The sequence below is a fragment of the Centrocercus urophasianus genome, unplaced genomic scaffold, assembly GCF_019232065.1.
Source record: "Centrocercus urophasianus isolate 14NV4802_14NV808 unplaced genomic scaffold, USGS_Curo_1.0 seq_24, whole genome shotgun sequence".
Taxonomy (NCBI): Eukaryota; Metazoa; Chordata; class Aves; order Galliformes; family Phasianidae; genus Centrocercus; species Centrocercus urophasianus.
In genome coordinates, this window is record NW_024884800.1 from 18078101 (window position 1) to 18094171 (window position 16071).

General features: G+C 39.0%; 1 protein-coding gene across 1 annotated transcript in view; it reads right to left on the reverse strand.

Moving 5' to 3' along the window:
• The window catches only part of AFF2 (AF4/FMR2 family member 2), a 340167-nt gene that overhangs the window by 73553 nt on the left and 250543 nt on the right, over nucleotides 1-16071 (reverse strand). The window contains exon 10 of the mRNA XM_042824815.1: nucleotides 9617-9654. Coding sequence (XP_042680749.1) covers nucleotides 9617-9654 — 38 coding nt within the window. The remainder of the gene's footprint in view (nucleotides 1-9616; nucleotides 9655-16071) is intronic.

Sequence of the window (16071 nt, forward strand, 5' to 3'; positions counted from 1 at the left end):
AGTAAATTAGATACTCATGTAAGCACACTAAAACTACTTGCTCTCATTATTTTTCTTCCATGAGGAGAAAGGTGGCATAGCAGTAAAATTCAAGAGTACATGTGATCTGCTTGGTTCCTGTGTGGGATTCAGGAAGCCAGCAGGCAAAATCTTCCCATTCATGCTGGGATCAGGTGTTTTCTTTGATTTTGCTTGTATCTGTTGCTTGGTTGCAATATCTTTGCTCAGAAACACATTTTTAGAGCATAAATTTTGAAAAGATCACAGGTAGTTAGAAAACAGCTGTTACTTACCACGATGCCCAAGGCAAACACTTAGAATAATTATTTGAGTAAATGCTAAGTGACTTAAAGTTAATAATGAGGAAGACAAGTACAAAGCCTAAAATGACCAACAATACAGCACGAGAATGGGGAGAACCCACATCCTCCTTTGATCTACAACAAATTGGAAAAAATATTGACCTTGGCTGATTTTCAAAGGAACACATGAGGATAAGAGCTTTTGTTTGGTTCAAACTTTCACTTCATTTTTTTTTTCCTAAAACCTACAAAATCCGACCTACATTTAATCTTGACAAACTATGTCACAACAAAGGTGAGAAAATGTAGTTTTGAAAAGTAACAAAAGTGACCCAGTTAAAGAGAAAATGCATATTTTTGCCCAGCTGCAATAGTCGTGGTAATTTTTACACAAAAGGTCAAGTGGAATATGCATTTCTCACTGAATAAAAAATATGCTGAAGAAAAGTTTACTCTAGCAATCCAAAGTTGTGTGGTGGCTCCTGAGCAACGAGTTTGGCTCAGGAGCTGCAGCCAGAGTGTGTGGTTGAATTCAGCAGTGCTTGGTATTGATGGTGTGTGCTCAGATTTGTAAGAGATTAGATGAATGAGCTCTCAGAGTGTCCCATCTCACTGTCTTGTAAGCAAACGTTGTGCTCACACAGGATGTGTGGCAATTTCACCATCTACTACAAGTTATACAATCAAGTCAGAAACTTTTTACTTCAAAAATGCACTGTTCTCTTTCCAGGTACCTGTTGTGGTGGGTAGCCAAAAACCTTCAAAATACAAACAATTCCATATTTCAGACTTAACCGATGTGACTCGTTTGCACAACTTAAAGTTCAAACAAACTGCTAGTCAAGTGAATTATAACTTATTATCGCAGGCTAGAGACTTTTAATACATTCTGTGGTTGGGATGGGACTGATTTACTGTTTTGGGGCCTGCCAGTTGTTATCATGCATCATTTCCTTAGAAATAAAAATAGCCCTACTGTGGTTATCCTTTGGACTGATAAAAATATATCTAACAAGATGTGTCAGAGGGACAAAATTCAGAAAATAAAGGTAAAATATTAAACAGAGTTATCATTTTATGTCTAAAGCACTATATCTTCCAGCTGCTGTGATGACTTTGGAATAAAGCAAAAGGTACTGCAGAAAAGAAAAAAGATCTAAAGGAGAAATTGAGGTCTGATAAAACCACATGGGAATAGCTGAATTGTCAGAGCTTTGCAAGAGTCAAAATTTACATAAAAATCAGTATTTAGGGATTAGTGTGCTATCATCAAAAAGGATTTAATGTGTGCATTTCTTTGCAAACAGTTTAAGAGCGGCAGTTTTATAATCCATTTCCAACAGTAACCTTTAACTTGTAAGAGTGAAATAATCCCTCGCAACATTTCTGGAGTTCACATTTTGCTGAGAAATGTAGCTCCCTAAATAAAACTCTCTGTATACCAATGCGTTTGGCTTTCATAGTGATACTCCAAGTGCCCACGTCACTGGAAGCTCTGTGTACAGAGGCAACCATGTGGGCCAGCTTTCAGAACCAGTGGTATTTTGAGTTTGGCCAGTTCTCTGAGGGACCTGATTGCTGGTGCAATAAACTGATCTGATAGACCGAACTCTGCAACTGTGCGGATGCCTAAGTGGACAGACTAGGAGGATCACGGACTAAAGAACATTGTCTATAATTGCCTGTAAGCAGGTTTTTCCCTGGATTTCTGCTGGGGATTTGAGTGCTTTCACATGCTAGACTTAAAGTATTAAAACATAAATATGAATGGATTTCTTTGAGAAATGAATGTGGGCAGGCAGTTTAGGCCCTGTGTTGTAATGGATTTTTAGAGCTAATTCAATTGGTGCTGGCTGATTTAGTAGTTAGACAGATATGGACTAAGGAACGTTTATAAGCAGAGACTAACAGGTGATGGCTGTAAATTGCCTGGGAGTTTCACTGAAAATGAGATTTATAGCAAGTCTCAGCTTTTTGTTTATTTGAATGTGGTTTGATTTCAAGTTCTTTAGCAAATGTCCTTTAGATTCATATAGACATCTACTCATATACATATGCCTGCATAAATGAGGCTACGAAGATATGCATGTACATATACACATGCATACGTGTATATGGACACCTTCCCATACAACCTTTGTATTTTTTTTCCTACAGCAGATATTGCTGAGCATGAGTACCAGTGTCACACCACCACCTCTGTTGGTTACAAGTGCCTGATCTGACCAGCAAAAACAAACCTTCAGACCCAGCTCAGTGGCCTGCACATTCGACAACAGGAGCAAAAGATCTGTTTATGGTTACCACTATTACAGCATATATTAACTGACCCTCGGAGTCTGACCTGTTTGCCCTCCTGCATATTGAATCAATAAGAGAATCCTCTGGCTCTGCATGACTTGCTTAGACCTTAGACCTTCCATGCAAGTCTACCCAGGAAGGGAAAAACAAGGTGCCATTCCAGCTGGTAAAACAAAGGTATTTTTTTTAAATGCAAACAGTGGAAATAGTCATTCCTATTCCATTTATAACGAAGGATGAAAAGGCCACAAAAAATACGACTGTGCTTTGCAAATGAGAGGTCAATTGAAATGTCAAGATATCAACAGTTAATGGGTTGCAATTCCAGCAATGGCTGGAACAGAAAATTGTACCAAGTCTGATGGCCTTCTGAGAAGAAGATGAGTTTTATGGCAGGAAAAAACAATAAGCACCAAAAATCTTTCTGGTTAACAAACATGTGGCTGGTCTTGTCAGTGATGGAAAACAAATATATTTCAAAAATATAAAAAGCAGTAGGATTTTAACATAAGCTATAACCCTAAAACATGAACCTGGTAGTCATTAAGTCTACAGCAAATTTAAACATGTGCAGGTGTTTGGGGGAAATGGCAACGCTTTCTATTGAAGATTTTAAAGCCCTGTAATAGAAGAGAGGATAAAGGACACTCAAGGAAGCCAGAGTTTTCTTTCCCAAAGCAAGAAGTCAATTTGAATATTCTATAGTTCTACAGAAGTTCATGGAGTACAAGAGCTGCTCTTAAAAATATTCGTTTTTTATTAAAAAAAAAGTATATATATATCTTAAAAAATTATTTAATTCTGCTGTGCTGGATGAAACCAGGTTTTTAACTGAATCATTCTTTCAACTGACTGCATTTTCCCAATGAGTCCCTGTGGTCATTTTCATAAAGGAGTGCAATCTGAAGCTTTTGAGCCAGTTCTCAGTCAGAAGAGCAGCACCATACAAAGAACTCATCTCTCCAATGTGGAAAAGAATAAAAAGAAACCAGTTATCTTCCTAACCACTGCCTCCATCTGACTGACTGCCTCAAAGTCTTCCTTTCCCAATTGCCTTTGGTTGCTTTAGCTCAGTGGACTCACACTCTCAGAGGGAAAACAGCATTATTAATAGTGACTTTTGAGTAGGAAAACTCCTTGGTCTACACAGTAGAGAGACGTCGTATCATGAATGCAAAATAGCAAGTAATCTTTTGTTCTTCTGAATGACATAGCTACTTGCACGTATTCCTATGAGGAAAAGGGTTTCAAATAAACAAAATACAGTATTTTTTCAAGCACTGTAGTGTTCAGTGCTACAGGATGCTGTGGGGACAAAAGGTACAAACAGATTTTAAATGAGATTTTGCATGAAGAGTAAGTGCATTGGTAACTCCTAAACACAGGATGTGAGGTGATGAAAGTGTGAACTGTTGTGCACAGGAAAATGGGAGATCTTCTGCTTTGAAGGTTGCTTCTCTAATTTCTGTCCTTTCCCCACATTCTGCCACTGGCAGTAATAAAATACCGAGCTAGCAGACCTTCAGACTACATTAGTGTACAGGCTGCCAAGCAAAGTCTATTTGTACTTGAAAGCAAGGCTTAACCCTGACTGTGCTCAGATCTGATAGGATCCTGCAGCTCGACCCACTGAGCCAAGGGACAAGTGATTTGGTCAACTCAACACAAATATGATGCCTTTTGGCTCCTAGGCCTAACCTAGGTCTGGAAAAAAGGCTGAGAACTGTGATCATCAGCTGGATTTCAGAACAAGGCTGCTATTGAATTTTAATGAGAATCCAAATCACAGAGTATATAATAGATTATTTCCTCTGGATATGTCGTAATGGAAAACAATTTCTCATGTAACAGCTCTTTAGAAATCAGAAAGTGTCCACAGGGTAAACTTGGTTAAGTAATGTTACTTCTTTCAGACTCTGGGATGGGAACAGCATGATAAGGACTAGCAAGTAAGAAAGTGTCTAGGACTTTGCATACAAGAAATCCCTTCCCTGCTACTGTCTGTCAGTATAAATATGGATAAAGTCTGTGATGGACAGCAAGTGCTCCTTTTATGACAGAGGAAGAGGAGTATAAAATAAGTTAAATTTAATAGAATCTGCAGTTGTAGGGTGACTCTGATGCCACATATGACAGAAAAGGGTCTTACGCTTTTGGAGAAGTAATTGCATTATTTTCACCAAAAAAAGTCAGTTCAGCAGGCGCAGAGACTTCCCAGCTACTTTCTGTGTGCTTCTTAATAGTAGTAGTATGTTAGATGAGGCTACCAATATATTAAGATGAGTTCCTCTGCGTGTGTTGTGTCTTCTTGCCATGCTATAAACAACATGCAACTGAGATCATGCCTTCTGAAGAAATCAGATGCCACCTGCATTCCTCTGACCTTCAGGAAGTTTGTATAACTGATATGAACCAGATGAACTGAGTCTAAGCACCTACAAACTCTCGGATAGTAAGAAATCAGTTGCATAACTGCTTAATTGAACTGTAGAAGGAAAACTTCCTTGGTTTTCTTTTTCCCCTCCTGAAGTTTTAGGCAACAGAAGGATTCAACAAAATAAATAGTAAGTAAGCTTCCCCTATACATGACACCTGCAACATTAATTAGAGGGCAAGATGTACGAGAAGCAGCTGAAGCTCCCATGGTTTGTTCAGTCCAGAGAAGAGGAGGCTGAGGAGAGGTCCCATGGCAGCCTGCAGCCCCTCACAGGGGAGGGCAGCACTGACACAGGATCACAGAACATCTTGGGCTGGAAGAGATCTCAGAGATCATCCAGTACCAACCACCTGCCATGGGCAGGGTAGCCAACCACTAAATCAGGGCCCATTCAGCCTGACCTTGAACATCTCCAAGAATAGTGCACCCACAGATTATCTGGGTAGCAATGTCAGGGTCTCACCACCCTCTCAGTGAAAATGTATCCCCTGGCAACTAACTTAAATCTCTCCTCTTTTAGTTTGAAAACATTCCCCCTTGTTCTACCACTGCCTACCCATGTAAAAAGTTGATTTGCCTCCTGCTTTAAGTACCTCCCTTTAAGTACTGGGAGGCTGCAATGAGGTCTCCCTGGAGCCTTCTTTTCTCCAGGATGAACAAGCCGGTCTCCGTCAGCCTATTCATAGGTCAGGTGCTCTGAGCATCTTTTTGACCCCAGATCTCTGCTCTCATGTGACAGCAAAATGACCCAAGAGAAGTGTACAGAATGTGTCAGACGAGAGTCTGGGTGTTAAGAAGTTCTTCACCAGGAGGTGGTTGGGCTTGGAACAGGCTCTACAGGGTCACAGCCCCAAGCTGCTGGAATTCAGGGAGAATTTAGATATGGTTCTCAGAGATAAGGTTTGGATTTTTGGGTGGTCCTGTGTGGAGCCAGGAATTGAATCTCGATGAATCTTTTGGGCTCCTTCCAACTCAAGATACTCTATGGCTCTGTGATTCTAATAACCAAGCAACAAAAGCAAATAGACTATTTCTACAATAATCTTTGTTGTGTTCCTTAACTAGCATGGTAAGCTGTGGTACTGTTAAGACTGAACTAGGGATATTATGAAAACAACAGTCTTTAAAAGGGAATTATTTCTGATTCCAGGTTTGGGAAATAAGAACTATGTCAGAACAACATAAAAACAAGGAAGTTTTTAATGCTAATGACAACAGATAATATGTATTTTTATATATTTATATACATATATGTATATTGTAACAGATGTCAAATGCAGCTAGATTCAATTCAACTTATTAGTGCATGGCTTTTAGCCAAAAGCAATTTACATTTGCAGAAGTGTACTATCACATATGTCTTAATAAAAGAAATGTGTTTTGAAAAATGAATGTGGTAAGTCACATATGGCAGAAGGAATCTGTACAGCTTTCAACCCTTATGACAATGGAAGCTACCAACTTTATTTTGCATAGCTGAAGAACATTAAAATTCAAACAAAATTCTCTTTCAGATTTCAGAGCTACAAAAGCAACAGCACTAAAAGCTAGACATGCTTGAGGCATACTTCGTGAGGCTGTGCTGCTTGTATACCAGGGCTGCTCCGAAAGTAATGCCTACCATGTTCTGATGTTAGCTCATGACATCAGAGACAGCTGTTGGTGGAATGGCAGTAGAGGCTGAACCCTATCTGGCAATATTCCTTTGCATTTTGTTTCTGTGTGAAAGATGGCAGCGAAGGGGCAGTCTGACAAAATGGTGTCTGACATGGAACAGCATAGGGAACAAAGGTGTGTCAATGAATTCCTCCATGAGGAAAAAAGTGACACCCACTGGCATTCATCGACACTTTGCTGAATGTTGATGGAAACCACAGTGCTGTAAGCACAGTGCTGTGTTTCAGCAAGGACAAGAGTGATCAAGTGATCACCGCCACTTGGGCAGATGGCAGGTGTCCCCAGGGATCCATCTTTGGAGTGGTAATGTTTACCATTTTTATCAATGACACAGCAAACTCAGGTTTGCTGATAACACCAAGCTGAGTAGTGTAGTTGACAGAACAGAACAAAGGCATCCAGAGTGACCTGGACAGGCTGAAAAAGTGGGCGCATGTGAACCTAACGAGGTTCAACAAGCGCAAGGTTTGGCTCTTGGGTTGGGACAATCTCAGATATAAGCAAAGACTGGGAGAACTACTTGAGAGCAGTCCTGTGAAGAAAAACTGGGGTGTCCTAGTAGACAAAAAGATGGACAGGAGCCACCAGTGCACTTGTAGCCTGGAAGGTAAACAGTATTCTGGACTGCATCAACAGAGGGTTAAACAGTAGGGAGAGGGATGTGATGAGGTAATTGTCCCTCTCTACTCTGCCCTCGTGAAGCCCTATCTAGAGCACTAGGTACAGATCTGGGGCCCTCAGCTCTGGAAAGAACAGGTCCAAAGAAACCATATAGATGCTCAGAAGGCTGGAGAACCACTCCTACAAAGAAAGACCAAGGGAGATGGGCTGGTTTCACCTGGTGAAGAGCAGGCTCAGGGGAGATCTCACTGAACCTTAAAGGCAGTTTATAAGCAGGAGGGAAATCAACTTTTTACACTGATAGGTAGTGATAGGACAAGGGCAAACCCAAGCCATTCTATGATTCTGTGATCCTATAACTTTCAGAGCAACCTATGTAAATGTAATCTATGTCTACAACTGCTACTTTAGAGATGCTATTTTTGCTTTTGCCCTAAGAGATAATATTTTAGCATAAAATTGTAATTGGATACAGGTAACTTAAATAGTTACATTTCACTCAAAAATGAGGCAGATTTATCAGCTGTTCATTATACAGACTGTAATTAATATGTATTACAGATTCCCTAGGGTACTAATTGAAGCTGCAACCATGAATACAGTCAGAGAGAAGTAAAACAACCATTTGGGGGAAAAAGACATGGTGAAATATGCACATGTAGGTGGAAGGAATCAGGCTGTCCATCTGGCCTTCTTCCATTTCAAAACATTATTCTTATTTAAGGCCCATAAAATAATTATTTAGCTTAAATCCCCCACTTCTGTACACCCAAATCTTTTTTACAGAGTAATTGGGCATCAGTATCACACATATGCTATTTAATGACTGCAAAGCTCAATATCTTTGTCTCACTTGGGGAAACTCAATTTAGTTGAGCCATTCCTGAGAATTTGACCCAAAATATTAAAAAAGCGAATTAATGAAAAATGACTGTTTCAGAGTTGTTCCCCAGGACTCTCATCACCTTACAGCTCCTCGATTCTCTAGAAGATGAACTGAAATCACAGCTCATTTCATACTTTCTATTAAACAAACCACCAGGTAACAATGACTTTAATTCAGCTTGCACTGAATTTGAACTAGCCCTACAGGCAAGAAAGGTCTCTTGTCACATTAAAAGTTTAATGTGCTACCAAGTCCCCACTGGATCCTATTTCTAATTTTTATCAGATTAAATGAAACATAAAGAGAGAGTGATTTATGACTATCTGGCATCTTGTCTAATCACTCCAAGGAGTGTTCGTACACATCTTGTGTTCACTTTATAAGGTATAAATGACTGTACATGATGGAAACCCAGTGAGAGGTCAAACTGTATTCTTTTGCCATGTGTGCTAAAACACAGTGATTTGCAAGTTCTGTCAGTGCATGTTCTTACAAATATTAAACCACTCTAGTCCAAAACCTGCATGAGAAGCAGCCTACAGTGAAAACAAGAACATTTACACTGTCTCAGGAATATACAGTTACTGGGATTTAGTTAAACTGCAATGATCACCTATTGAAGCTAAAAATCTGTGTTTTATTGGTGCAGGAAAGCCCATTAAGACTGGAACATTTGTTATCTAAAGAGAATCACTGATGTTGGTAGCTTTAACTGAAAATGCCTTTTCTCAAGGAGCCAGGACATCTATAAAGCAACTTTCTTAATTCAATAATAAACGGTTGAGTGTTGCTGCTAGTGCCCTAAGATTTAAGAACTTTTCATGAAATGCCCTGGAAATTGCTCCCTGGTAGCTTGCTCATACTTCATAGAGACCAACTGTAAAGAGCAGAAACATACATCTGTGTGTGGTGTGAGAAAGACACACATAGCAAGTGAGAGAGCGCTTAATCAACAGGATGGCAAAGCCTTGATACACAGGTGCAAAATATTCCCATGTGTCTAGAAATCATTTGGCATATTCCTAGTTACGTCTCTCCTGTCAGACCTTCTCAAGGATTGCAATTAAAAATCGTAATCTTTTTAGCATGTACAAACCTCCCCAAGGCTAGGAGCGCTATGTATTGAGTATGACTGTGATATTTTTTGGCAGCTATTCATAGACAACACATTAATTTATGGAAACTGGATGAATCTTGGGTAGTGCAATCATTAGAGACACATGAGAAATCAAAAGCTTTCCTCAACAATGCTGACTTTCTAATAGCTATTATTAGGGGCAATCTGAATTCCATTTTCTCTTTTACTGCCCTCCTTGCTGTGTGGCTTTTTAGTGATTGTACACAAGAAGTTCATTCAAGTTACATTTTCCAATAGATAAAATAATAACTTACTTTACAGGAATGTTTCTCAATTTTGTCTTTTCAGCAGCCTGTAAACAGAAGAGGGGTGGGGGAGACAAACAATTACACAACACAACTAAGCACAACCAACCTGCACCCAAGCGCTGACTACTGGATGCTCTTCAGAAGAGCACACTGGCACATGGCCATGGCCAGGGCAGAGGAAACGTGTCTTCAGTATCTGGCCCCTTTCAGGGTCTTAAACACTTCTGCCCAAGTTTGTGATATGAGTGTGGCTTGTTTGTTTTTAGTGGCTATCATTGTTGAGGAACATTACTTCACTTCCCATTCTGAGTCTGGCCTCCTTTGTCACAACTTATCTGCCCATACCCAGAATAGGAACAACAACAGGAAAAATTAAAGGGAAGAGCAGATTCTGTTTCCAAAACAGTTTTTATTTGCCAACAACAGAAAGGGCAAGGGATGACCAAATGTTCGGATCAATTTCCTCTCGTGAAACCTTTGAGAAAACACACTCAAATCATCTAAATGAGTAAATCTTTGGCCCTCTCAGCCTGCACCACCTCAGACATAGAGCCTGGTTCCAGTTTATTGCTGAACCCATTGATCTGTGTACAGTTCATTTATCATTCATGAAAAGAGCCAGTGATCTTCACAGTATATTAGAAGAAACAACTCAGATCATCTGTCAACGGCCCTCTTATTTCTGTTTCCCTCTCCATGGGGATTTCATCTTCTTCGATTTTTCTTGAATTAAAATGTTGCTAAGCAACACAGTGAGGAGCACTGATGGCAGAGACATGCCAGTCTATCACACTGGTTAAATGGCTCAAGATTTTAGTGGAGGATTTTAGGTTTTTTTTTCTTAATGTTTCTGTAGCATAATTATGTAATCTAAACCAACCTTGCATCACCTCTCATTTTTTCAGAACAGGTAAATAACATTTTGCCATGCGCTGTTCCCTGACATTTGTCAGCAGTGTAGCGCAGAATTTAGTTAACACACTTCACTGACCACAAGTCAGGTGGTTAACTATAAATTTTTTTAATGTCCTTAAGCAATTACAATCTCCGTTGACAAGCACTCAACAGATAACAATTCCAAACATACATGAACAAGCAAACAGTATTGGCAAAGCACACAACAATTAACATGCAAAAAGGGGGATGGGTGAGAGTGGGATGTGTACTTTCAGTTTTCCATGAATCACCGAGTAATGGAGTCTGCTGATTCCCCTAAGGCATGTTACTAGACAGAATTCCTTGAGTGAGGGCCGTAACCAATATTCCCAGGCAAGAAGGGAGATTTCTAGATATTGTTAGGGAGCATAATATGACCTGATGTTTGCTGGTTTCAGTCCAGCTGAGAGGGGATCCCACTCAGTAGTGGTCACTGTGCTGTTTTATACTCTGCTAGGGTCTGGTCTCTGCTGATATTGTTACTTAATCACCACGGTGCACGCTGCTTCTGCTAAATGGGGTTAGTCCGATAAGCTGTGCTAGGCTTGTCTCGTGGATGAGGAAGTAAAGCCTCCCCTGGGTCCTACAGGAGGTAGTTGCACTTCTTTATTTAAGCCTAGAGGCGCGAAACCATATCTGTGAGTGTTATTTTGTGGTTCTGTTTCACCATAGCACTGCTTTGTGTTGTATAATCAAGGCACGCATTTGCCACTAATCCACCAAGTTGGTGCTGGGCCAGGCTCTTGACATTAGCTAGGCTGAGACTGGGAGGGCAGAATCAAGCTCCCCAGAGATGCAACCACCACAGGCCATGCACCAAGAGGGTGAACAGGAAGACTAGGCAGAAAACCACTACCAGACCTTCGCCTCGTCCTGTTTTTCCTCCTTTCACCCAATCATGCTTTTCCCCTTCTTCAGCGTGCCTCTTGAGGAGAGTCCCACACATTTTAGTGCAGGAGGGTTTGAGACATCACCTTCAGATAAACTAGTGCTTTGTGCCATTTCAGGAAATTCCTTCTAGCATTCACAGAACCAGACTATAACAGATTTATATGTGGGAAGCAGTCAGATGATTAGTGAAATTAGAAGTATGTGTCGTGGGGAAAGGCAGAAGACAACTGAGCCATAAACTTACTACACAAAGGAAAGTTTCACTGCTCAATTACCTGTGGAGATATTTTTGTAAAGCCTACCAAAAATTGGACGGAAGGATTTCAGTGATTTTTTAACCTCTGCTATGCTTGGAAATGAAATTGTTCCCACATAGGAACTGCTAACATTAGCATTCCTGAAAAATGATCACATAAGCCCATGAGGAATTAAATTCCTTATGAAAACTGACTAACTTTTGAATCCTCTGGGATCTGCACAATTGGGTTCCAAATTTTGCCATAATTAGCTCTCCTTTGGGCTCTACAATAGGACTAGTTTATCAGAATATCTGCTATTTTGGCTCTTTTGCCTCCAATCACTACAAAGATAAAATCTTTGTTTAAATCTGTGGAAATCCTGAATAATAACTTTAAGCTGGGGAGAAAGAATTAAGGCTTGTGACAGTTGGCAAGGAAAAACAACAATACCATGGGTTGGCTCCCAGAATGTGAAGAAAGATGCATTTGTTTCACTTGGATTACATTTTTAATTTAAAGCATAAACTGATGAAGGTGTGATGGTAAAAATTATTTTAGTTGTACAGTACAGATGCTAAATAAAACACTTGAAACTCATGAAAAACTGAAGTTAAGATTGCACACAAGCATGTTATGTACCCAAACCAATTATGATTTCTCAAAGAAGCCTATAAATGAAATTGAATTCCTGTTTCATTAGTGAAATAGTGTGAGTTGTGCATCCTTCCAATGAAGCTCTCCCAAATCTTCATTTTTCTAGCTGTCACATGCAGACACAAAGTCAAAAAGCATGTTGTTAAGAAATATTTCTAAATAATAAACTACATGTAACAAGATGCAAATACTTCATTTAAAATGGATTAAAATATCACTGAAAACTACATTTCAGTTCCCAAATCCTCCCATTAAATGCCAAGTTATAGTCCCCTCCTGCAAGGAACTAGAATTATTTTTAAAGTTTATAAAGATCCTTTCACTATGGCAGAAGATTTTTTGACTGTGCAGTGACAGTTCCATTTGGTCCAGATACCAAATATCTGGACTACAAAAATTCTGAGTTCAGGCAAGTGAAACATGCATCTAAATCTCATATTGGCTTTTTTTCCTTCTAAATTATTCAAAAGTCACTACAAAAAATGGATATCAAAATACAGACAAGGAAAATAAAACAGAAGAGCAAAGAGTGTCTAGGATCAGAAGTAAATACTAATGCAGTCAAATCTAATATAAAGTGAAGTAGAGGATATTCAGGAATGCATGTGCGTAATGGTATGAGTTAAACTGTTTGCATGAAAAGATTAAAGAAGATGAAGTTATTTCAGATAGTGACAACTGGCAATGTGAAAGTCATGGAATTTTAAAGAACAGAGTCTAAATTGGGCATTCGATTTTTGACTACGTAGCAATGTTGATGTTTACTCTAAAACATGGTAGCTTCAGGAACAAGGAATTACATAGGTACATTCCGACACATATCTCAGATTTTTACATTAAAAATTTTTCATTTTTCCCCTTGTATTACTGGGAGAAGGCACTTTCCTAGCTCTTAAGAAAAGGCACACTGTGGGGAGACTGTTGTCCACACATATGTTCACTCCTATAGAGTTTTAGCAAAATAATCTGGTATTAAATGTGGAGGTTGGCGGCCCTCCTGCAGCAGGAGGGTTGGAGCTTGATCATCCTTGAGGTCTCTTCCAATTCAAGCCATTCTATGATTCTATGATCCTATGATACTGCAAGTTCTCAGGTTAATCTACATAGTAGCCTAGTTCAATGTTGGATGATAGAGCAACTGGTCATTTCCTATTTCAGATGATGCAGTTTGCCTCTCAGTAGGAAGGTGATGTTAAACACAGCACACAGTATGGCAGGGGTACTATCTGACGCAGAAATGCAGAATGCCTTCTGCTTTTATTTATCTTGCAGGTGCTGCTTATTCATTTTTCAAAGCATATTTGTTGATGCATCATGAGCACGCCCAGTGGCAGAAGATAAAGAAAGGCAAAATCAAAGTGACATTGAGTAACTCTACATATCAAGCTTTGATGCAGAAGCATATTGTTTGAAAATATTTGGTGTACAGCAGGTCTGTCAATTAGAGCTAATTATATTTCTCTGATCAGGAAGAATGCAATCTTGTTTTAGGCGGGTTTCTTTGAAATGTATGACTTTTATATAACTTCATTATAGGAAAATACTTCTCCCAAATTACTTTTTTGCTGGGCTGCTCAGCTATTGACTTTAAATTGTCTGCGTTGAGTAGTTCTCTCTGCTTTGATAATTAACTTTTGATCATTACTGAATTTAGCAGCTCTTGTCAGATGTGTTCATAGCCATCCTCCTCAAACTATTTCAGTGTTCAGCGCCTTTAATCTTTGAACAAAATGATTTCATTGAGCCCCCATCAGCTTTGCTACTCAGTTAATAATTCCTCTTTCTCATCTTCACGACTAAGCTTGATTTGTTTTAGACTTGATGCAAGCTTTTGATTATTAATTTAAGATATTTCAAAGACAAATATATTATAAAAGTTATTTTCTACCTTAGATTCCTAGGCTTTACAAGTAAGAAACTGGTTCTAACTCCACATTATTTCTGAAACTTAATGTATTAAAAGTACTGTCTTGAAATAGAGTAGGCAGGATTCTCCTAAATCATGATAAATGTACACTGAGAAGGAAAAGATGATGCAAAAGAGTGGCATGAAATTGGGCTGGTATAATGTAACATTCAATAGGTGTTAAGAGAATTACATCATGGGACTTTTGTTAACTTTGAGCTTGAAAATGTGCGTTAAAATAATTTAGGATGATTAGAAAATAGAAGCAAGAATGAACTAGACAATCATTGCACTGTAATTCATGATTTCCTTTCCTCCTCCCACCCCCAATTATGATTTTCCTTTAAGACCTTATTTCAACAGTTGACTGTTGTAATGAATAAGAAAAAAAGATGCTGAAGAACACATAAAAAGCAGTAAGATACAGAGGATCATTCATTGGAGAGACTTTGCCTGGAGATGTTCTTCTATGACTTTTATAACTGTGAAAGACTAACCCCAACCCCGTGAAAGACTTCTACTCCATATTTCTTCTTTATATGTTACATTACTCTCGATTTTGGTAGGACTTGTTCAAGAATTATTTGCGCTGTGCTTTATTTGTGTAGCGTGAATACACCCACAAACTTATTTCATTAGCAGATATTTAAGCATGATACAAAAGAGCTAACACACGAACAATGTCTGGCTGCTTCTAGGTTGTGCACAAGAACCACAGAAGGGGAAAAACGACACTTTTTCTTCATGACTGTCAGTCACCAGACTGACTTTTGAAAAGAAAGAACCAGAAAAAGTACTCCAGTCAGTACATGTTTCCTGCATCACAAAGGCCTGAGAAGAATAAAGCCACAAGAGGCCAGCTCAAAAATATCAGTGCAAAATAATTGGAATTGTTGAAGGTAAACTACATTTTCAGAAAAGCTTTAAAGGGGAAATGTCTGCTCTCCAAAGAAAATTAGTATTTCCATTGCAGAGTTGAAAATCCAGAATTTGAAGCATTTGATTTTACAGAAGTGAAGTTTGAAAATGTCAGTATTTTTTAAGAATGCCTCCTTACAGTCTTGATTCAGAAGTACTGATAGCCACCTGAGAAGGCAATTGCTGAGCCTTGAAGAGTCTCTTCGCCTGAGACAGATGGCACTTCAAGCCATTGAATCGTGAGAGCAGAAGGAGACAGGCCTCCATGCTTTAATTTTTTTTCCAGAGCTGTTGCAAACCTAATTTGCATTCACCTCCTAGTTTCTAACCAGTTCTGTATTTCCAGATGAATATCTAAGCAACTCAACACATATTTATATTCCACCATGCTGTTCTGTCTTGTGGGTCAAGAAGAGACACCTCACAGACTCAGCTCAACAATCCAATAAAAACAAAGACACTCTTCAAATTTGTTGATTTGTAGCAGACTGTAGATTATCACTTGTCTTGGATATTATACTATGCACTTTTATTTATACAGAATATGTCATCTATGATCCTGACTTCTCTGTATTGTGCACTGATTCTGTAATGACACGATTAGTTCTGTCTATGACTTCCTGTGCTTGTAGCAAACTAAGCATCTAGAACTGTGCTGGGAAACATGAACCTGAACGTGAGGACTGAAGAATTAATATGTATTGGTGCATGCATAAATGTGTGGCTTGTTCTTCTTTACTTTTTTTCTTTTTTCTTTACTTCATTGGTTACACTCTCCTCTATTTGTCCCCTAATGTCAACAGAGTAGATTGTATTTCCTTCTTGCTAATTGTCTCTGACATGAAGTTAGCAACCTCATATTTGAAATTCTATGCGTGATGTTCTAGGTCAACTCCACCTTGAGGACAAAAAGCCCA